The 24,366-nt window shown below is 40.3% G+C and overlaps 1 protein-coding gene across 2 annotated transcripts in view; it reads right to left on the reverse strand.

Annotated features, from left to right (window-relative positions):
• The window catches only part of LOC116509680 (fatty-acid amide hydrolase 1-like), a 45,893-nt gene that overhangs the window by 15,008 nt on the left and 6,519 nt on the right, over nt 1-24,366 (reverse strand). Inside the window, exons 3-8 of one of the 2 annotated variants that reach the window (XM_032218937.1) lie at nt 24,143-24,286; nt 21,041-21,142; nt 19,352-19,485; nt 18,420-18,626; nt 17,790-17,830; nt 8,766-8,890 (exon numbers count right to left, since the gene is read on the reverse strand). In XM_032218937.1, coding sequence (XP_032074828.1) covers nt 8,766-8,890; nt 17,790-17,830; nt 18,420-18,626; nt 19,352-19,485; nt 21,041-21,142; nt 24,143-24,286 — 753 coding nt within the window. The remainder of the gene's footprint in view (nt 1-8,765; nt 8,891-17,789; nt 17,831-18,419; nt 18,627-19,351; nt 19,486-21,040; nt 21,143-24,142; nt 24,287-24,366) is intronic. The other variant, XM_032218938.1, reaches the window with a different exon arrangement.

Consider the following 24,366-nt stretch of genomic DNA (forward strand, 5'->3'; position numbering starts at 1 on the left):
TTGGGGTCCCTGGACATCCGTCGACAAGTGGGCTACAAGTGGACCAGCCAACAAAACGACAAAAATATAGTGCAGATGAAAACCGTGCCATAATGGCCTGTTACTACAACTCAGAGCCAGAAAAAAGAGGCTATTTAAAGCGAATGTATGAATTATGGAAACAACAATATCCAGATTCAAATGTTAGTGAACAACGACTAGCAGATCAAAGGCGATTTATTATACGGAATAAAGTGTTTAGTGAAGTTGAACATGAGGAAATTCAGGCAAATTGCAAAACCCAAAAAACAATATCACAAGCGGAAATAACTGATATTCAAGACACAACTAAAGACATTATAGTAGAACTCCCAGAAGAAGCTCTTGGGGAGGAAATAACACCACCACCACTAGAACCAGTTATCACTGAACCAACTGATGAACTAACTCAAAAACAAAAAGAATTGAAGGATAAGATCATGGAGCATTTTCTGCTTAATGAGGAAAGGCAACGTTACCATCACTAAAAACTGTGCCTAAGAAAATTTTGGCCCCTATCATGAAAATGGTTAATGCAGTGTTTTCAACAATTGAACCGGGATCCATCTTGGAAACAAACCAGTTAATGTACAGCGCAGCTGTAATAGTCACTAATGAACTAGGCATTAAAATTAAAGTACCTAGTCATACAACAGAAAAAGCATCAAAGCCAAAGTGGAAAATCCGTTTAGAACAAAAAATAAAAAAATTAAGGGCAGATGCTAGTAACTTAAAGAACATGCATGAGCAACGGCTTAAAAACAACAAAATCATAGATCGGCTAATCAGGAGATATAGATTGGATACAAGAAACATCAATGAAGCTGTAGAGATTGTAAAACAGCAGATAACAGCAACAGCTAGAAAAATTGAAAGATATGAGGCACGAATCATCCAATATAAACAAAATCAGCAATTTCGATCAGATCAACGGCGTTTTTAACAAAGTCTTAATGTAAATGGTGACACCAAAAGTGAAAAACCAGAAAAACAGGCCACAGTTGAATTCTGGAAAGAATTGTGGGAAAATGCAAAGGACTACAACAAGGAAGCAAAGTGGATACATGACTTTGAGAAAAGCATTGGCAACAAACAAATGCAAGTATTAGAAATAACAACTGAGATGGTCAAAAATCGAGTTAAAAAGGTAAAGAATTGGACATCACCTGGAAGTGACCAATTACATGGTTTCTGGCTCAAATATCTGACCAGTTTACATGCAATATTGGCCAGGCAACTGAATGAAATTTTACAAAAGGGCCAAATTGATGAATGGTTGACAACTGGAAAAACATACTTGATTCAGAAAGATCCAACTAAAGGAACAACACCAGAAAACTATAGACCAATAACATGCTTGCCAACAACCTTCAAATTACTCACAGGCATTATTGCAGATAACATGATGGATTATTTGGAAACAAACAACATCTTGCCAGTAGAGCAAAAAGGCAACAAAAGAAGGAGCAGGGGCACAAAAGATCAGCTTCTAATTGATAAAATGATATTAGAAAATTGTAAGAACAGAAAAACGAACTTGAATATGGTCTGGATTGATTACAAAAAGGCATTTGACTCACTGCCACATAGTTGGATCATAAAATGCTTAGAAACAACTGGCATTAGCAAAAATATTACATCCTTTACTGAAAAGGCAATGAAACAATGGAGAACTGAGTTGGCAGTAGGGAATGAGAGCTACGGAATGGTTAATATCAAGCGAGGAATTTTCCAGGGTGATTCACTTTCACCTCTTCTCTTCATCATCGCAATGATCCCACTATCAGTAATCTTTAAAAAATGAAATTAGGCTACCAAACAGCCAAAAAAGCTGAAAAAATTTCGCATTTACTATATATGGATGATTTGAAACTCTATGGAAAGTCAGAAATAGAAATCCAATCATTGACAAATACAGTCCGAGTATTCAGCACCGATATTTCAATGCAGTTTGGCATGGAAAAATGCGCCACTGTATCCATAAAAAGGGGCAAAATCACTGCATCTGAGGGAATTGAAATGCCCAATGGCCAACTAATTAAATGCAAAGAAAATGAAGCCTACAAATACTTAGGCATTCTGCAGTTGGATAACATCAAGCATGGAGAAGTAAAAACTATTGTCAGACGAGAGTACACCAACAGAGTTAGGAAAATTTTGAAATCTAAATTGAATGGTGGAAATACAATCAAGGCCATAAATACCTGGGCAATACCAGTTATAAGATACACAGCTGGCATAGTTAACTGGACACAAACTGATTTGGACCTTTTGGACCGAAAAACCAGGAAACTAATGACAATGCACTACAGTTTACATCCACGTGGTGATACTGATAGACTATATCTGCCCCGAAAATCAGGTGGCAGAGGATTATTACAAGTGAAGCAAACAGTTGAAGAAGAAAAACATGCACTGGCTGATTATTTAAAAGAAAGTCAAGAACATCTATTAATCGAAGTAAAGAACAAAAATCTACTGAAGGCCCAACAGACAAAACAAGAATACAGAAAAGATGTGATAAAATCAAGAATGGAGAGTTGGCAGAACAAAGCACTGCATGGTCAATTTCTGGAAAAAATAAAAGATAAAGTGGACAGGGAACAAACTTGGTTATGGTTAAAAACAGGTACATTAAAGAAAGAAACAGAGTCACTAATCCTGGCTGCGCAAGAACAAGCTATCCGCACAAATGCCATTAAGGCCAAAATCGAAAAATCCTCTGATGATGCCAAATGCAGACTTTGCAAAGAAGCTGACGAAACTGTTGATCACATTCTCAGCTGCTGTAAAAAAATCGCGCAGACTGATTATAAATTGCGGCACAATTCAGTAGCACAAATGATCCATTGGAATTTGTGCAAAAATTATAATATTAAAACAGCAACAAACTGGTGGGAACATCAGCCTGAAAAAGTCACCGAAAATCAGATGGTCAAGATCTTGTGGGATTTCCGTATACAAACCGACAAAATACTGGCGCATAATACACCAGACATCACACTGGTTGAGAAAAATAAGGTCACAATCATAGACATCGCAATACCAGGTGATAGCAGGGTCGCCGAGAAGGAACATGAAAAAATCGCAAGATACCAGGACTTAAAAATCGAAATTCAACGACTATGGCACAAACCAGCAGTGGTAATTCCAGTGGTAATTGGCACACTGGGTGCTATTCCAAAAGCACTGGAATTACATTTAAAACAGTTAAAAATTGACAAAATCACCATCAGTCAAATGCAAAAAGCCGCACTGCTTGGATCTGCACGCATATTACGAAAATATGTTACGACGTCCTAGGCCCCTGGGTGGGGCCCGACTAGTAACCAATGCCAAATCCGGCGAAACAACTGGCCGCTGTGATACAATTGTACAATAATAATAATAATAATAAATTGCGGCACAATTCAGTAGCACAAATGATCCATTGGAATTTGTGCAAAAATTATAATATTAAAACAGCAACAAACTGGTGGGAACATCAGCCTGAAAAAGTCACCGAAAATCAGATGGTCAAGATCTTGTGGGATTTCCGTATACAAACCGACAAAATACTGGCGCATAATACACCAGACATCACACTGGTTGAGAAAAATAAGGTCACAATCATAGACATCGCAATACCAGGTGATAGCAGGGTCGCCGAGAAGGAACATGAAAAAATCGCAAGATACCAGGACTTAAAAATCAAAATTCAACGACTATGGCACAAACCAGCAGTGATAATTCCAGTGGTAATTGGCACACTGGGTGCTACTCCAAAAGCACTGGAATTACATTTAAAACAGTTAAAAATTGACAAAATCACCATCAGTCAAATGCAAAAAGCCGCACTGCTTGGATCTGCACGCATATTACGAAAATACATTACGACGTCCTAGGCCCCTGGGTGGGGCCCGACTAGTAACCAATGCCAAATCCGGCAAAACAACTGGCCGCTGTGATACAATTGTATTATTATAATAATAATAATAATAATAATAATAACAACAACAACAACAACAACAACAACTCCGCTGTTGCCGGTCCCAAGCCCGGATGAGAAAGGAGGAAGGTTGGGATCAGGTTGGCATCTGGTCCCGTAAAAAACCCCCCGCCAACCCATACAATATGGTGGAAAAAACGAATAAGAATTCCATACCGCATCGGTCGTCGCGCGGGTTAACAAGGGCCGCGGCGGATGTTGGGGTCCCTGGACATCCGTCGACAAGTGGGCTACAAGTGGACCAGCCAACAAAACGACAAAAATATAGTGCAGATGAAAACCGTGCCATAATGGCCTGTTACTACAACTCAGAGCCAGAAAAAAGAGGATATTTAAAGCGAATGTATGAATTATGGAAACAACAATATCCAGATTCAAATGTTAGTGAACAACGACTAGCAGATCAAAGGCGATTTATTATACGAAATAAAGTGTTTAGTGAAGTTGAACATGAGGAAATTCAGGCAAATTGCAAAACCCAAAAAACAATATCACAAGCGGAAATAACTGATATTCAAGACACAACTAAAGACACTATAGTAGAACTCCCAGAAGAAGCTCTCAGGGAGGAAATAACATCACCACCACTAGAACCAGTTATCACTGAACCAACTGATGAACTAACTCAAAAACAAAAAGAATTGAAAGATAAGATCATGGAGCATTTTCTGCTTAATGAGGAAAGGCAACGTTTACCATCACTAAAAACTGTGCCTAAGAAAATTTTGGCCCCTATCATGAAAATGGTTAATGCAGTGTTTTCAACAATTGAACCGGGATCCATCTTGGAAACAAACCAGTTAATGTACAGCGCAGCTGTAATAGTCACTAATGAACTAGGCATTAAAATTAAAATACCTAGTCACACAACAGAAAAAGCATCAAAGCCAAAGTGGAAAATCCGTCTAGAACAAAAAATCAAAAAATTAAGGGCAGATGCTAGTAACTTAAAGAACATGCATGAGCAACGGCTTAAAAACAACAAAATCATAGATCGGCTAATCAGAAGATATAGATTGGATACAAGAAACATCAATGAAGCTGTAGAGATTGTAAAACAGCAGATAACAGCAACAGCTAGAAAAATTGAAAGATATGAGGCACGAATCATCCAATATAAACAAAATCAGCAATTTCGATCAGACCAACGGCGTTTTTATCAAAGTCTTAATGTGAATGGTGACACCAAAAGTGAAAAAACCAGAAAAGCAGGCCACAGTTGAATTCTGGAAAGAATTGTGGGAAAATGCAAAGGACTACAACAAGGAAGCAAAGTGGATACATGACTTTGAGAAACGCATTGGCAACAAACAAATGCAAGTATTAGAAATAACAACTGAGATGATCAAAAATCGAGTTAAAAAGGTAAAGAATTGGACATCACCTGGAAAGGACCAATTACATGGTTTCTGGCTCAAATATCTGACCAGTTTACATGCAATATTGGCCAGGCAACTGAATGAAATTTTACAAAAGGGCCAAATTGATGAATGGTTGACAACTGGAAAAACATACTTGATTCAGAAAGATCCAACTAAAGGAACAACACCAGAAAACTATAGACCAATAACATGCTTGCCAACAACCTTCAAATTACTCACAGGCATTATTGCAGATAACATGATGGATTATTTGGAAACAAACAACATCTTGCCAGTAGAGCAAAAAGGCAACAAAAGAAGGAGCAGGGGCACAAAAGATCAGCTTCTAATTGATAAAATGATATTAGAAAATTGTAAGAACAGAAAAACGAACTTGAATATGGTCTGGATTGATTACAAAAAGGCATTTGACTCACTGCCACATAGTTGGATCATAAAATGCTTAGAAACAACTGGCATTAGCAAAAATATTACATCCTTTACTGAAAAGGCAATGAAACAATGGAGAACTGAGTTGGCAGTAGGGAATGAGAGCTACGGAATGGTTAATATCAAGCGAGGAATTTTCCAGGGTGATTCACTTTCACCTCTTCTCTTCATCATCGCAATGATCCCACTATCAGTAATCTTAAAAAAAATGAAATTAGGCTACCAAACAGCCAAAAAAGCTGAAAAAATTTCGCATTTACTATATATGGATGATTTGAAACTCTATGGCAAGTCAGAAATAGAAATCCAATCATTGACAAATACAGTCCGAGTATTCAGCACCGATATTTCAATGCAGTTTGGCATGGAAAAATGCGCCACTGTATCCATAAAAAGTGGCAAAATCACTGCATCTGAGGGAATTGAAATGCCCAATGGCCAACTAATTAAATGCAAAGAAAATGAAGCCTACAAATACTTAGGCATTCTGCAGTTGGATAACATCAAGCATGGAGAAGTAAAAACTATTGTCAGGCGAGAGTACACCAACAGAGTTAGGAAAATTTTGAAATCTAAATTGAATGGTGGAAATAAATACCTGGGCAATACCAGTTATAAGATACACAGCTGGCATAGTTAACTGGACACAAGCTGATTTGGACCTTTTGGACCGAAAAAACCAGGAAACTAATGACAATGCACTACAGTTTACATCCACGTGGTGATACTGATAGACTATATCTGCCCCGAAAATCAGGTGGCAGAGGATTATTACAAGTGAAGCAAACAGTTGAAGAAGAAAAACATGCACTGGCTGATTATTTAAAAGACACCCAAGAACATCTATTAATCGAAGTAAAGAACAAAAATCTACTGAAGGCCCAACAGACAAAACAAGAATACAGAAAAGATGTGATAAAATCAAGAATGGAGAGTTGGCAGAACAAAGCACTGCATGGTCAATTTCTGGAAAAAATAAAAGATAAAGTGGACAGTGAACAAACTTGGTTATGGTTAAAAACAGGTACATTAAAGAAAGAAACAGAGTCACTAATCCTGGCTGCGCAAGAACAAGCTATCCGCACAAATGCCATTAAGGCCAAAATCAAAAAATCCTCTGATGATGCCAATTGCAGACTTTGCAAAGAAGCTGATGAAACTGTTGATCACATACTCAGCTGCTGTAAAAAAATCGCGCAGACTGATTATAAATTGCGGCACAATTCAGTAGCACAAATGATCCATTGGAATTTGTGCAAAAATTATAATATTAAAACAGCAACAAACTGGTGGGAACATCAGCCTGAAAAAGTCACCGAAAATCAGATGGTCAAGATCTTGTGGGATTTCCGTATACAAACCGACAAAATACTGGCGCATAATACACCAGACATCACACTGGTTGAGAAAAATAAGGTCACAATCATAGACATCGCAATACCAGGTGATAGCAGGGTCGCCGAGAAGGAACATGAAAAAATCGCAAGATACCAGGACTTAAAAATCGAAATTCAACGACTATGGCACAAACCAGCAGTGGTAATTCCAGTGGTAATTGGCACACTGGGTGCTATTCCAAAAGCACTGGAATTACATTTAAAACAGTTAAAAATTGACAAAATCACCATCAGTCAAATGCAAAAAGCCGCACTGCTTGGATCTGCACGCATATTACGAAAATATGTTACGACGTCCTAGGCCCCTGGGTGGGGCCCGACTAGTAACCAATGCCAAATCCGGCGAAACAACTGGCCGCTGTGATACAATTGTACAATAATAATAATAATAATAAATTGCGGCACAATTCAGTAGCACAAATGATCCATTGGAATTTGTGCAAAAATTATAATATTAAAACAGCAACAAACTGGTGGGAACATCAGCCTGAAAAAGTCACCGAAAATCAGATGGTCAAGATCTTGTGGGATTTCCGTATACAAACCGACAAAATACTGGCGCATAATACACCAGACATCACACTGGTTGAGAAAAATAAGGTCACAATCATAGACATCGCAATACCAGGTGATAGCAGGGTCGCCGAGAAGGAACATGAAAAAATCGCAAGATACCAGGACTTAAAAATCGAAATTCAACGACTATGGCACAAACCAGCAGTGGTAATTCCAGTGGTAATTGGCACACTGGGTGCTATTCCAAAAGCACTGGAATTACATTTAAAAGAGTTAAAAATTGACAAAATCACCATCAGTCAAATGCAAAAAGCCGCACTGCTTGGATCTGCACGCATATTACGAAAATACGTTACGACGTCCTAGGCCCCTGGGTGGGGCCCGACTAGTAACCAATGCCAAATCCGGCAAAACAACTGGCCGCTGTGATACAATTGTACAACAACAACAACAACAATAATAATAATAATAATAGCAGCACCAGCAGCAGCTTATCCATTTTAACAAACCTCCCTTGTATCATTAGTTCTTCTCTTATATTTCTATGTTTCTAACTTCTGTTTTTATTAGCTAACCATTGATAAAATAAGTCCCATGTCAAAAAGTATTCAGTTTCTTTCTTTTCTTTAATTGTAAGTGTTAGTCTATCCATTTCGGCACATTCTAGGGTGCCCCCCCCCCACATATTCATCTGTAGAGATCTTTTCACTTTTCCATTGTTGTGCAAATACAATTCTATCTGCAGTTAATACATGTAAAATCAAATATCTATTTCTCTTGTTATCCAGTAAAATGCCCACCAAAAATATTTTTGGTTTTAAATCTGTATGTTGCTTTATCATTTTTTTTATCAACTATATGTATTTTTTGGGTTCTTTTTCTGGGGTGATGCCATTAGTAGAAGAGCCTGGCAAAGCCACAGCATTTTAAGGGAATGGTAATGGTTCTGGCAAGGGCACCCATGTTTTCTTCAAATAACTTGTTCTATTTCTGATTTGAAGATCTGTGCATGGTTACTAGGATCACTGGTCTTACTTGTTCGTTGAAAGGAAGAGGTGGCACCGTGGGATCCAGATGAAACATTTTCTCACACAAGAGAGCTTTCAGGCAAAGGGCAAGGCCGTCAACATCCCGTGCCATTGGTCCCATGCCAACAAAAACTGGAAGAAACGAGTAAACAGAAAGCATTTAAGAATAGCTTTTTAGGACTTGGGGAAATTCTGAGACAAAGGTTTCAACCATTGAAGCTCACCAAAAAGTGATTAACTCCTCAAGAGTCAACTCATTCTGATTGAATATGGTAATAAAAAGATAATTAAATAAAGGTCAAAATATGAAACTGATATGGGGAGATTGTAAAGCAGAGGTTTGTGAATCACTTTTTTACATAATTAAACTGAATTGCTAATTGATTGAACATGACAGTAGAAGGACAATTAAGCATGGGTTAAAATATATGAAACATGGATATATATATAATCTTTAACATGATGAATAAAGTGAGATGTGTACAGTTTGTTATTCTATATAGTAGATTAAGGGAATTGTAATGAACATTGAACAGCAAGGATTGCCATTTATACACAATTAAGGGTAATCTAATCTAAGATATGGAAAAATGGAGAGGGAACATGAAATATACTTACAATGGGAAACTATTGAGATTTAAAGACAGAATCACAAATTGGGGGCGTGTAAGGATGTATAATTATACAAATATAATGAGAATAGCTGGGAATTGTAGTCAGGTCTACATCTCGGCCAAAAATAGGCTGGGGGGGGGGAAGGTTGGGGTTTAAAAGTACAATGACTATATATGTACCATGTTTCCCTGAAAATATAACCTGTTCTGAAACTAAAACTTTGCCACATTTTTTGCGTGGGCAAAAATATAAGCCCACCCCCAAAAATAAACCCCCTGGTCAACACCCCCCTCCGGCCAGGCAGAGCGTCGCTCACCGACATAGCAGTATCCTGAAGGTGATGGGGGGGGGGAAGGCGCTCACATTGCTTACCACCTTCGAGATACCGCTAGGGGAGTTGCGTTCTGCCTGGCCGGAGGGAGGAGTTGCCCAGCTCTCCCTGCAGCAGCAGGCACTGTCGCTGCGCTCCAAGCATAACGTATTCTCCGGTTCCAAACTCGGCTGCTGAGCTTTTCAGCAGCGGCTGCTCTAGGAGTGCGCTCTATGGTTGTGGGCTGGTTGCTGGAAGACTCTGTAAGAGAGTTTTCTGGACAGAGAGTCTTCCAGCATCCAGCCTACAACCATAGAGCTTGACCCAGGTAATTTGGGGCCCAACTCACTCAGCAGGTCACATGCTTGACCTCGTATTCCTCTCGGAGCAGTGGACTGTGATCTTGGTCTGAGGGGTAATGAGATCATACCCCTGTCGTGGTCAGACCACTGCCTACTGAGGCTTGACTTCCGGAGACCAAACCCCCACTGTAGGGAGGAGGAACCGACCAGGTGGTTCCGCCCCAGGCGACTTATGGACCCCTTGAGGTTCCAGACGGAGCTTGGGGTTATTCCTGACACTCTCGCCCACAGTCCGGTGGAGACTCTGGTTGCTGCCTGGCACTCGGCAGCATCGGAGTCTCTTGACCGGATTGCGCCACTACGGCCGCTCCGAGGTGGCGGATCCCGGAGACCTCCTTGGTTTACCGAGGAGCTCCGGGAGAGGAAGCGCCGGAGGAGATGCCTAGAGCACCTATGGAGGTCCGATAAATCCGAATCGAGCCGAGCACTCTTAACAACTTGCACCAAGGAGTACATCAGGGCACTTAGGACAGCAAAAAGATCGTATATTGCCACCTTGGTTGCGTCTGCTGAGTCTCGCCCAGCCGCCCTGTTTAGGATAACCCGTTCCCTCCTAAATAGGAGGAATACGGGGGAACCCTTGCAGGGTAGGGCTGAAGACTATGTCCAGTTCTTAGCGGACAAAGTCGCTCGGTTTCGGTCGGATTTGAACTCCACTTCTGCAGATCCAGCCGAGGCACAGGAGGACAAATTGGCAGACCATCGCTGGGTTGAGTTTCAGGATGTTGCCCCCGGGGACGTGGACAAGGCCATGAGAGCTGTGAGTGCCTCCACTTGTGTACTGGACCTGTGTCCCTCTTGGCTGGTTGCCAACAGTGGAGAGGTGACACGGGGCTGGATCCAGGCGGTTGTTACCGCCGCCCTTCGGGAGGGGATCTTCCCCTCCGCACTTAAAGCGGCGGTGGTGAGACCCCTCCTGAAGAAACCATCCCTGGATCCAGCCGTTCTTAACAATTATCGTCCAGTCTCCAACCTCCCCTTTGTTGGGAAGGTTGTTGAGAAGGTGGTGGCCTCTCAGCTTCAGCGGTCCTTGGAGGAAGCCAGTTACCTTGACCCATTCCAGTCCGGCTTCAGGCCTGGTTACAGCACAGAAACCGCTTTGGTCGCATTGACCGATGATCTCTGGAGAGCCAGGGATGGAGGCCATGCCTCCATCTTGGTTCTCCTTGACCTCTCGGCGGCTTTCGATACCATCGACCATGGTATCCTTCTGCGACGACTGCGGGAGGTGGGGGTGGGAGGCACTGTTTTGCAGTGTTTCTCCTCCTACCTCTCGGACAGGTCGCAGTCGGTGTTGGTTGGGGGGCAGAGATCGACCCCTAGGCCCCTAACATATGGGGTGCCGCAGGGGTCGGTCTTGTCCCCCCTACTATTTAACATCTACATGAAACCGCTGGGCGAGATCATTCGGAGGCACGGGATAAGATACCACCAATACGCGGACGATACCCAGTTGTATCTGTCCGCCCCGTGCCAACTCAATGAAGCGGTGGACGTGATGAACCGGGGTCTTAAAGCCGTTAGGGACTGGATGAGAGCTAACAAGCTTGTACTCAACCCGGAAAAGACCGAGTGGCTGTTGTGCTTCCCTCCCAATAATTTGGCTAGTGTTCCATCACTCAGGCTGGGGGGCCAAATATTATACCCCTCAGACAGGGTTCGCAACTTGGGCGTCCTCCTGGACCCACAGCTGGCCTTTGATCACCATCTGTCGGCTGTGACCAGGGGGGCATTTGCCCAGGTTCGCCTGGTGCGCCAGTTGCGACCCTATCTGAACCGGGAGGCTCTCACAACAGTCACTCGTGCCCTTGTGACCTCTAGGCTGGAATACTGCAATGTGCTCTACATGGGGCTGCCCTTGAAGAGCATCCGGCTAGTACAGAATGCGGCCGCGCGAGTGATTGTGGGTGCACCTCGGTTCGCCCACATAACACCTATCCTCCGCGAGCTGCGCTGGCTACCTGTTGATCTCCGGGTGCGCTTCAAGGTGCTACTTACCACCCATAAAGCCCTCCATGGTAGTGGATCTGGGTACTTGAGAGACCGCCTCCTGCCAATTACCTCCCTGCGACCTATTAGATCACACAGATTAGGCCTCCTCCGAGTTCCATCCACCAGTCAGTGTCGACTGGCAACTACGCGGAGGAGAGCCTTTTCAGTAGTAGCTCCGACCCTTTGGAACGATCTCCCCGTGGAGATTCGTACCCTCACCACCCTCCAGACCTTCCGCACAGCCCTCAAGATCTGGCTATCCCGTCAGGCCTGGGGTTAAAGATTATAATCCGTCCCCTCCCGAATGATGAATGTTGCTTCTATTTTTAATTACGTACTGTTTTTATATGTCATTGTGTGTACTCCCTTCCCTATACGTTGTCAGCCGCCCTGAGTCCCCTCAGGGAAAAGGGCGGCCTATAAATAAATTTATCTACATCTACATGTACATCTACACTCCTAGAGCGGCCGCTGCTGGAAGACTCGGCAGCCGAGTTTGGAACCTGAGAAAACATTATGTTCGGAGCGCGGCGGCAGCTGCTGCAGGGAGAGCTGGGCCTGGACATGTTGAGGCTAGGAGGCATGCCTGCTGGGGGCGGAACAGGCACTCACGCAACCCCCTTCTCCAGCCAGGCAGAGCTCCATGTACTGACCTAGCAGGTATCCCTAATGTGCCAAGCCACGGGAGCTGGGGAGCGGGCAGAGCGCCACGTGGCTTGTCGCCTTAGGGATATCCCCTACGTCAGTGAATGGCACTCTGCCTGGCTGGAGAGGGGGTGTCAGGTGCATCTTTGTTTAATAATCAAGAAAGAAACCACTCAACTCCATGATTCAGAATTAAGTGTACTTTTACTAATTACAAACGATGAGAAGCAAAGCAAAGCTGAGTCTGAGTAAAAAGGTGCGAAAGCAATAGATATCATATATGATTCAATCCCCTCCTCTTGACACCCCAGTTCATAGTCCAATAATTCATCCAACCGTCAGGTGGGAGGTGTCTTCAAAAATCATCATCAGGTTGGAATGCTGGACAGTTGGCCTCGGCGGGAAACTCCCTTCATCCACATGCGCAGAGAGATGGTCAGAATAACTCCTAATAACAATCCTCCAGTACATAATGATTCCCCTCCCAAATACCATGCCCCCGTTCCCTGTTTCAATGGCAGCCGAAAAGCAGTAGCGAAGCAGAGGCTGACAGGGGGTTTGCCGGGCGGTTGCTCGTGAGCTTGGTCACCTCATGACTGCTTCGCCCGAGGCTGTGCCCGGCTCTTCGGGAGCCAGTTTGCAAGAGAGCAGCTGCCCGGCAACCCCAAAACAATAAGCCCTCCCCTATAATAAGCTCAAAGCCATATTTTGTAAATAAAAAGAAAATAAGACCCTGTTGTATTTTCGGGGGAACACGGTATACTTTTTTGTTCTCTTTTTTTTTTTAAAAAGGAGGAAGATATATGTCAAAATTAAATATGTATATCGAAAAGGAATTATAAGTACAACATAAACATAAAATGGAGCTCACTCAGAAGCTGAAATATACCAAGTAAATGAGATGAAGAGTGTGAAGTAGAGGAGAGAGGTAAGGGAAGAAGAGAGGGATAGGAGAGAGGGCATGGTGGGAGAAGAGGAGAGAAAGGAGGAGTGGAAAAGGAAGAGAGGAGAAGGAGAGAGGAAGGGGTAGTAGAGAAGGATGACAGAGGGAAGAAAGGAGGTAGAGAGGGGGAGGAGAGAGGGAGAAGAAAGTGATGGATAAAGTACAAATATGGTGTATGGAGAGCAGAAGAGCCAATAATTGCTTTTGGGAGTTGATGGTAAGGTGAATTGATGTAAACATTTAATAGTACAATATAATGTTGGCTATGTAATAGTATACATGAGCTTATATGTTATGAAAATGGAAAAATAAAAAAACACTTTTTTAAAAAAGAGTCAACTCATTCCCTACTTTTCAGAATGAATGACCTCTCTTCCCCATTTGAACTCTTCATAACACCATAAGCAGAGCAATTTTTCAATAAAATAGGATCAAAAAATGATTAAAGAGTACTGTAAATAAAAAGACATTTGTTTACTCTTCTCTATTTTCAATCTTCTCTTTTTTGGAGAACTTTGTTGAGAAGGTGGCTGGTTTGCAGTTCCAGAAAGCCCTAGATGAAAAGGGCTTAACAGTGCTCTTTTCAATCAAGTTTTAGACAGGTGTCATACCTTTTGAGGTAGTTCAGACAAGAACTATGGAACATGAATACTAAGATTGCAGCAGCAGAAGCCCACATGGCTGAAAGTATCTCTTGCCTCCTTTACTTCCACTCTGCTGAAAACTAGGAAAGCCTTTCTAAGGGCCTTTCTCCATCTTCCACTGTTCAGACTGCAATCATTATCAAACAGCTGCCTGCCATATGGCTCTTTCTCCTGTCTCCCAAGGTCAATTCCACATACCATTACAGAAGAATAATCCATCTGGGGGGAGGGGCCGATGCCATGACGAGACGACGCACGATCTCAAAGTTCTGAGATCGCACTCGACACTTTTATTGCTGGGGGGTTCCAACGGACCTAAATCATCCCGAAGAGATGGTGAACAGGAAGATTACATCTTGCTGATCTCAGGGATATCACAAAATCTCCGAGAAAAGCAAGGCAAAGTCTTCTGCTGGCAATAAAAATTCCAGTCTATCAAGGCTGACAAAGTCAGGGCAATACGGAGGAGAAGTGTTAAGCTGGTGAGAAACTTTTATTGTTTTAAAAAAAATGGACTGCCTATAAAATTTAAAAACTAACTTAAATCAAAGAATAGAAGAACTTAGCGGCGAATTTGATTTTTGTAATGGTTCTGGACAGTGGTTATCTTACTTTCTAAATGTTATTTACATGGATTGATTCTAAGTAAACCTTTTCAAATGGATGGATTTCCCTAACATTTCTTCTGACTCTCTAAGCTACAAATTGGCTGTTTACATCTTGACACTTTTATTGCTTGGCTATTCTGGCTTAAGATCTGATAAGATTGTACAGCCGTTCCTCTGTAGTTTGTTTTTGCTTGCGAGTGTGTTTCAATCTTGCTGAGCTTCTAAGAAAAAATACAACTGTGTATAAACATGGCGTCTCTTCAAGCAATACCTTTAGCTTTGAAGAGGGTGTTTGATACAGAGGAAAGAATTGAGAGAAAATTGGACTATTTGGTGCATTTGGCAACAAAATGTGATAAAAAAACTGAGGATGTTCATCAAATACAAAATAAGAAGATGGAAATTCAAAAAATTGAAATGGAAGAGTTTGAGCCTGTTGATATTCGTAGCAATTGGTTTATTTCTGAGGGAGGAAAGAATGGAATATTCGAAGAGGAATTAAATGGAGAGAAAACTTATTTGAAAGGACAGGACATAGAAGGAGAAGAAAGCATTAAAGAACTTATGAACTATGAAATACTATTTGCAAAATATTTGATAACACTGCTGAGAATTAAAGATAAGTTGACAAAGGAAACAGAAGGAGGGCGTCAACATTATATGAGAGATACTATAAACAAGGTGCAAAGAGGACTCTGTACAGACTTGTTTAAAAAAATGTTTGGAGAATTGGATCCACAAATGGCAGTAGATGTAAGATTGTTTTGCTATTGGAGAGATACAGGTTGATAGATGGAAGAGTATAACTCAAAATTAGCTAAACTTAGTTAAATCCAGTGATAATAGGTATAGTTAAATAAAAATTGATAATTATAGTAATGTACACAATATTGAGCTGTTATGATAAGTAATAATGGGATATGAGAAGGGAAGGTTAGAAATATTTTTGGACTATATATAAAGATTATTAATAACAATAATAATAAAAAAACAAAGTTAAGTTTTAACTAATAGGGAGAAAATGTTATGCTATAGGATATAGTTAAATAAAGAAAGGATAATGATAATAAATTATATACATGGAAGATTAGAAAATTTTGGTATTAAATATGATGGATGTTTAGCTAAAACAGGATATGAGGATTTTATGTTAATGGAGGATTTTATAAATAAGTAAATGAAATGCCAGCATGTGGTTATGAATTAAATCTTGGTATATTTTAGGATGAAGGACGTTTAAATAAAAGTCAAATAAAAGTGGAGGCATGATGATGGTAATATAATAAATATTTGAGTTAAGATATTTGAATTAATATGAATTATATTTGATGACAGTGGAAGAGATGCACAAAAGCCTTTTGTAACCAGTTGATACACTTTCTACAGTATGTAAAGAAGGAGGATTTGTATGTTTGTTTTGAAAATAAAAAAAAATTACAAAAAAAAAGGAAGAATAATCCATCTCACGTATGCTATGGTACATTCAATGTCCTTCAACAGTTATGAGGGAAAATCTCAGGCTGGCAAGAGAAAATGCTGTCGACACGGCCCAATACTGGACAAATGTCATTCAGTTTTAATCCTATTTATTCAACATACTTTTTACAATGTGTTTCATTTCTATGACCTACTTTATACCTATTTTATTTGCTGAGTGTTGAATGTTACATGTCTTGAATTTGTAGGTACTTCTGCCACAAATAAAGAACACTTAAACCAGTGTGTAATATTGAGATGTCATTGATTACACTTTTAGATTATCCCTAGAGCCAACTGGGAATCATTGATCTCTCAGTGGCTTTTGATCATGGTATCTTTTTAGAACAACTTTGGAGGCTGGGAGCGGATGATACCCAGTGTTGTAGTGTTCCCCTCCTTTCTCCAGGCCCAATTCCAGTTGTCATTGTCAGCATGGGAGAGCTCTAGCCATAGATCCTGACTTTGTGAAGCTTTCTAGACATCATCAACACACTGATGATACAAGTAGCTCTCAACTGAACCCAAAATTTCCACTGCTAAGCAAGGCAGTTGTTAAGTGACTTTTGGCCATTTTGCAACCTTTTCCCCACAGTTAAGCAAATCACTGCAGTTGTTAAGTGAATGGTCTGCCACAACAACCACAGTGACTCACTTATTGACTGTCATAAAATCAAATCTTGTCATGTAGTGAACTCTTGTCTTGTGACTGGAATGACTTATGACCAAAATGTTTGTTTCAATTATGGTCACACATTAAGGACTACGTGTAGTCCTTTGTTAGTCACAATTTGTTAATCACCCAGAGTCACAATTTGCAAGTTGGGCAGCCATATAAATCAATTAAATACATAAATAAATACCCTAGACTAGGAAGCAACTACCAACATTCACATTTTTCTGTATGTTCTTGTTAATATCCCATTGCTAATTTCAAAACCTTTTTTCTTTTAAAAGAGAAAGTGACAATAAAACATTCAGGGAGCAGAGCAGTGGTGGGTTGCAGGCGGTACGCCCTGTTATGGGCGTACCGGTGCCTCTTCAGCACTTCCGCGCACGCACACATAGCTCACGGTGCCTGCGCAATGCTCCGCCGAGCAGCTGGAGCATTGCAGAGGCGTCACAAGAAGTAAGTATGCATATGCATGCTGCACACATTCATGTGGTGCACGCCGGGCCCCATTGCAACTGTACTGGTTGCAACGGGATCCAGAACCCACCAATGGAGCAGAGAATGTGTTACTGGCATTAAATCATTAAGCTGAGTTCATACATTTTTAAAAAACTGCCACTGCCAACATTTTAAAATTTTACTTTGTGTTGTAATTTACTTTGTAAATTGATGAAACTGTTTTTGGGAGAACAAGGATGTCAAAGAATAACTTATTCACTGGAAGCAAGCTTCCCATTTATCCAATCGAATAATAGTATCTTACCTCCTTTCTGACCAGCAATGCATGGAACAATTCCTTTTTTGCTACAGAGACATCAGAGAATAGTTTTAGTAAAGCTGTCTAGATTCCCAATTTTCAATATCAATCCCTTTTTCTTTACATTCGAAAGGGGAACTTATTTCAGCACTTAACACAGATGACATATTGAGAATGTTTCCGGTTTACCTAGTTGAACATGATTAGTTCATACGAATTAAAATAGTCAAGATTCCAGCCAAGCCTATTAGACTAGCAATAATCTAATAGCACTTAGACTTATATTCTGCCCCACTAATTAAAACATAACCAAAAAACATTAGAACTTCACATTTTGATTAGGGTACAGCAGGGTAAAACAGGGTAAAACAGGACAGCCTATTCAGAGGTTAAACAGAATTCACTTGAAGTGGACATAAGATTGCAGATGTAAAAAGCAATTCAACAAAGGTTGAATGATTTGATCTAGTCAATGATCTGATTGATTAATGTTTGCTATTTGAATTAATTATTAGTTCTCCCATTCTTGGCAACTCTAATATACAATTATAATAGATCAGGAATAGAGCAGGACTCTGAGAGAAATTATATACATATTTTAAACTCTGTATTTAAGAAATAGTGTTTATATACAACCTAATTCTGTTGCTAGTGGTTTTTAAACCACAAATTCCGCAAAAGGCACTTGGGATACGAATGCTGCCTGCTATATCTGTGCCAATGCCCAGAATGGATCCTTCACTTTTAATAAGAGCTCCTTCACCTCCTGACGATCCACCAGGGCTTTTTGTGGGATTCAAAGGATGCACTGTTGCTCCAAAGATCGGATTACTGCAATCATAACTGAAAAGACAAAGAATATTGCCAGCAATTGGTTTTGGAATAGTTCCAAATATTTTCCTAATAGTTCTTCCAGGTAGTGATCTAAGAATATGATTCAATTAGCCTTTTTATAAAATTATACTGTATCCCTTGATTAATCTTAATCTGAAACAATGGTATTTACAATTTGCCTCTTAATAAGGATTTTTTTCCTTTTCTCTCAGAATTAAAAAAAAAGACATTTCTTGAATTCTGAAGAGGACATGGTGATTATTATAAGCAATTAAGTCCTAAGCAGCATCATAAAGACTTGGTCAAGCTCAATTCTTCTACTTCTTAAAAAATAAGCTTCCTTAAACTTTAACAATTATCACTTACAAAGTGCTGCCCAAAGGTGTGATGGTAGAGATAAGGGGTACTGTTATCTGGGTGAAAATACCGGTCCTTTGGTCAATTTGAATCACCCACTTCAGTATCATACAGTACAGTCTAATTAGTTGATGACAAACCAATTTGTATAGAACCACTACAGTACAGTAAATGCAGATGAGCTGCCAAACACCTGAACTTTGATCACAAGAGCACTGCAACAGCTGTAACGTCAAATGATTTACTTCATCATAAATCCCTTCTGTCAGTGTTGCTGTAACTTTAAATGATTGCTGAGTGAATAGTCTTAAGTCAAGGATTACCTGTATATAAAAATCAAAACATAGACAATGACAAAAAATATATACATGATTTACTTAAGTAGAGATTGGGGAACATTTGTTTTTACGAATGGAATTGCTCCTTGATGTTTCAACACCTGCACTACCACAGCATCTTCTGCTGCTGGTTGGAAGAGATGCTTTGCAAAGCCCAAAGTGGTGTCATAGCCCTGTGATGAGGAAAAGATATAAAGATGAGAAGGAAATTCAGGTTCCTCATAGAAATATCAGACACCATTCAGTGATGCTGGGTTTAATATGTCAAAAAGCAGCAACACATTAGTAATGTATTTATTAGTTCCCCTGTGGAACGTTAAGAATGTTATTATACAGAAGATCCAAGGATAAATTCTTGATAGAAAATTTCTCCCTGAAATCCTGAACAGCATAAGACGGGGTGCCCAAACTTGGGAACTTTTAAGACTTGTGAACAGCCAGCAAGGGAATTCCGGGAGTTGAAGTCCACAAGTCTTAAAAGTTCCCAAGTTTGGGCACCCCTGGCATAAGAACTGCTCAGAGTAAGCTAGATTAATTAGCAGTATAATTGAATTTATACATCACACTAGGCCAGTTTGGTTTTGACTTTGCAAGTTAGGTTAGTTGTGGTTTTTAAACCACAGCTTCCAATTTAAATTATATGATTCCACCCATTTCAAGAAACCACAAGGTCTTAGGGATGGCAGATAAACATGTGGGAAGAAAACATGGGGCTTTGTGTGTACGTAGACATTGGCTACAAGGTTGCTATACAAAGATGGAAAGAGGACATACCCACAATTGAAGATTAGTCTTTCAAATTAATGGAACTAGCTAGATGGTGAAGTTGACTGCTTTAATTAGAAAAAAAGCAACTTGACTAACTTTCTTGCAACTTGACCACTGTTAGATTTCTTACAAGACAAGGAAAAAATCAGATCTTGACTTTGAGTTTTGAGGACGAGATGAGATTTGATTTGACTAGAAAAATACTGAAAGTTCTTTTTTTTCTTTTTCCAGAATTTTTTTTATTTTTTGTTACATACCATTTTAAGTATTCCTTCACATTAATTCTTCTTCTTTACATTTGTCATTCTTATACATTTATTATTTCATTTAATAGGTTTTAATATGCAGTTTGGGTTGCTTCATTTACCAACCCTTCCTCCTGTTGTAACACCACCTTATTTCCCTTTCTTTTCTCCCTCCCTCCTCTTCTTTCCTTCCTCCTCTTTGTCAGCCTCTGCTTTGCTGCTGCTTCGGCTGCCATGAAACGGGGAGGGAGGGCATGGTATTTGGGAGGGGTTACTAATTGTGCTGGAGGAAGATTCTGGAGCTCAGCTGCCTGTCGGACTACGCATGCGTAGGAGGTTCCCGCCAAGACTAACGGCACCGACATGCCATCTTAGTGATGCCTTTTGAAGTTATCTCACACCTGACACTTGGGAGAATTATGATTGGACTGTAACTGTGATGCCAAGGAGTGGGGAATGGGTCATTCTATATATCAATCGCTTTCGCGCCTAAATAATCAGTCTTCGCTTCGTTATGCCTTTAATCATTTATAATTAGTAAAAGTACACTTGATTTCTACCTATGGAGTCTCGTGGTCTTCTTTCCTAATTACCCAATGGAGAGGTGCTGACACTCTCCTTCCCCTTCCTTCTTCCCTTACCTTTCCCCTACTCTTCCTCTTCCCTTTCCTACCCTCTCTTTCTCTTTCCCTCCCTTCCATCCTCCTCTCCTTACCTTTCTTTCCTCCCATCTTCCTTTCATTCTCTCCTCCTCTCTCCCGTCCTTTTCTATTGAGTCTCTTTCATATCTCAGTTTATGTTTCTTGGGATGGTATTTCTGCAGATCCAAATATAATTTGGTATCATTTCTTATTCCCTTACCTTCGCTAATCTATCCTATGTTTCTCGCCCCCCCCCCCATATATCTCGCTCTTGAATATATACTTGTATATTTAACATTTTCTTTTCCGTTTTCCCCTCCCCCCCCACTTTTCCATTTAATAGTGCATCGTCTGGATTCCGTATCTTCTCTCTACTTTCTTTTCTAGTTTCCTTTCTCTAGCCAAACATAAAATTTTCCCCATGTCTCGAAGTACTCCGATTCCTCTTTATCATTTATTTTCATTGTCAATCTATTCATCTCTGCACAATCTAGTATAAGATGGCCCTTTTTCCCTCAAAAGAAGCTGAAAATCTGGGTGCGTCTTATACACTGAATACAGCATTTTTTGCCTCCCAAAACCCCGCCCCCGTTACCAAAATGGCCGTGCATAGCTTCTAGAAGGCTTTCAGAGAGCTCCTGGGGGCTGGGTAGGGCAGAAATGTGCGAAAAATGGGCCATTTTTTGCTCAATTTTGCCCCACTACCACCCAGGAGTACTCTACAAGCCTCCTCAAGGCTATTCATGTCCTTTTTTTTGGAAAGAAAACAGGCTTGTTTTGAGGCTGTGTCAGTATAAATAACAATGGCAATAGTGGACATCCTTGTCTAGTTCCCTTTGTAATCGCTATCTTTCCCGTCATCTCACCATTTACCATTACCTTTGCCGATTGGTTATTGTATATTGTTTTAATCATATTTATGAATCCCTCACCAAATCCCATCGTCTGAAGTTGCATTATCATAAATTGCCAGTTCACATTATCAAAGGCATTTTGTACATCCAGAAATAACAACGCCATTTGCTTCTCTGGATGGGCTTCATAGTACTCTAGCGTATTCAATACAATTCGCATATTGTCTCTGATCTGTCTCTTAGGGAGAAATCCATTTTGGTCTATGTGTATGAATTCATTTAAAAGTCTCTCCAATCTTTCTGCCATTATTGATGCAAAAATTTTATAATCCACATTTAATAATGAAATAGGTCTATAGCTCTTGTTGTAGATCTGACTCTTCTTTTGATATAAGCGTTATATATGCCTCCGTCCATGTTTCTGGTTCTTTGCCTCCCTTAGTAAGACATTAAAAGTTCCAACATTACATTATTTAATACTTCCTGTAATATTTGGTACAGTTCTGCCGGTAATCCATCTGGTTCTGGTGTTTTCCCCTTCTTTTGCCTTTTGATGCCTTCTGTTACCTCCATCATTGTAATTCTTTCTTCCAATGTTATCTTAAATTTTTCTGGGATTTTAGTTATTCTAGTTTTCTCTAAGAATTGTCTTATTTTCCCTTCTGCAAAATATCTTATTCAAATTTGTCAGTTTATTATAAGTTAGACAAAAATTAAGTGAAGAATATACTATGACTATTGTATTTTTTGTATGTTGAATATTAGTTTTATAACGCATTTTAAGTATTGGTATTGTTCATTAGAGAGAGGCTATAGTATTATTACCATATTTCTTTACTGGAAAAAGTCAGAGGTCACTTATGTTATATATCATACTTTTCGGAGTATAAGACACACTCATTCCTCCCCCCCTCCCCCCAAAAAAGAGGGTGGGAATGTTCGTGTGTCATACACTGAATATAGCTATTTTTGATCTCCGGAAACCCCGCCCCGCGTGTCCTGTTTTCACCAAAAACAGGCTTGTTTTTGACAAAAATGAGGCGCATAGAGGGTTTGGGAGGCCTGCAGAGTATTCCTAGGGGATGAGGAGGGCAGAAACGCAATGCATGGGATGTTTTTGCCCTCCCCAGCCCCCAAGAGCACTCTGCAGGCATCCTAAACCATCTGCGTGACCCGCTTTTGCAAAAAACGGGCCTCCCAACCCACCCCCCAGCATTTCATATTTGCTCTCTCCAACCCCCAGGACCACTCTGCAGGCCTCCCAAACCCTATACGTGCCCCATTTTTGCGAAAAACTGGACACACAGAGTTTTGGAGGCCTGCAGAGTACTCCTGGGGGCCAGGGAAGGCAATAACATTTTTTTCTTGTTTACCTCTTTTAAATCTTGGTCCTTCTTATACTCTGGTGCATCTTATAGTCCGAAAAATATGGTATTTGTCTTTGTATTTTTTGTTATTTTTTAACTTGTCCTATTATTCCCTTCCCTTATATTAGTTTATATTTTAATGCTTTTTTAAAAATCACAATTAAGCAACCATTATGCAGTACAATGTGGTAACCCAGTTGGTATCAGAGAACTTTGTATGTTTTAGCAGACAGCAATCAATGTTAAGACTGCTGTGAAACAAGCCTTAGAATAAGGTAAATTTTATTTTGGTTATCACAGAGCCAAACACATTTTTAGCACATTTTTAAGATGCAGCTGTTTCCCACACAATATGCAACATGGCTCTTTGCTTATTTATTTGATTTGCCTAACTGCAAAACCATTCAAGGTAACACTCACAAATATAAACAGTATCTTACAAGAAACCAATAATCGATTTTTTTAAAAAAAAATGTGCATTAGTTTGCAGGCTCACATATCACCCTGCTCCAGGCCCTATCAGAAAGGATTTAAACTGCCCAGAGTCACCTTAGAAGGGAGGTAGCCAACATAAAAATGTAACAAATAAATAAAATAAAGATTTTATAAAAGAGAGCAGGGCTCAGCATTATGTGACTTGAGCTATTAGATACAGGCAGATGAAAAAATGATCTCATATTGACTAACATGTACACCAGGGGTGTCAAACTGGCAGCCTGTGGGGTGGATGCGTCACGTGTAAGCCCCACCCACCCCAGCTCCGCGAAGGGAAAAAACCTTGTGATATATGACACCACAAGTTTGACACCTGTGATGTATAGGCATCTGCTAGAAGCAATTCAAATCCAAAGCCAAGGTGCTCCTTATTATATAATGAAATACAAGTTGTACATCCACCTTTTCTTTAGACACACAAAAGCTCTGCATACCCACCCAAGGCCCACCCCAGCTATACCTTGCAGTTAATGGATTCCTTTATGCTGACGGGAACTCCATAGAGCAAGCCCTTTTCTCCTTCACTGTTCATATGCAGAAGCTGGGATTCATTCTCTGCTAAGTAATCGACTATGCAGTTGACATCTGCAGTCACTTTCAAGGCCTAGAAAAAGCAGGGAAAGACAGCCCCTTTTATTCTCCTGTGAAATGATGCCTGCCTTTACAAAGAGGAGAAAAAAAACA

Source organism: Thamnophis elegans, chromosome 5, assembly GCF_009769535.1.
Source record: "Thamnophis elegans isolate rThaEle1 chromosome 5, rThaEle1.pri, whole genome shotgun sequence".
Classification (NCBI taxonomy): Eukaryota; Metazoa; Chordata; class Lepidosauria; order Squamata; family Colubridae; genus Thamnophis; species Thamnophis elegans.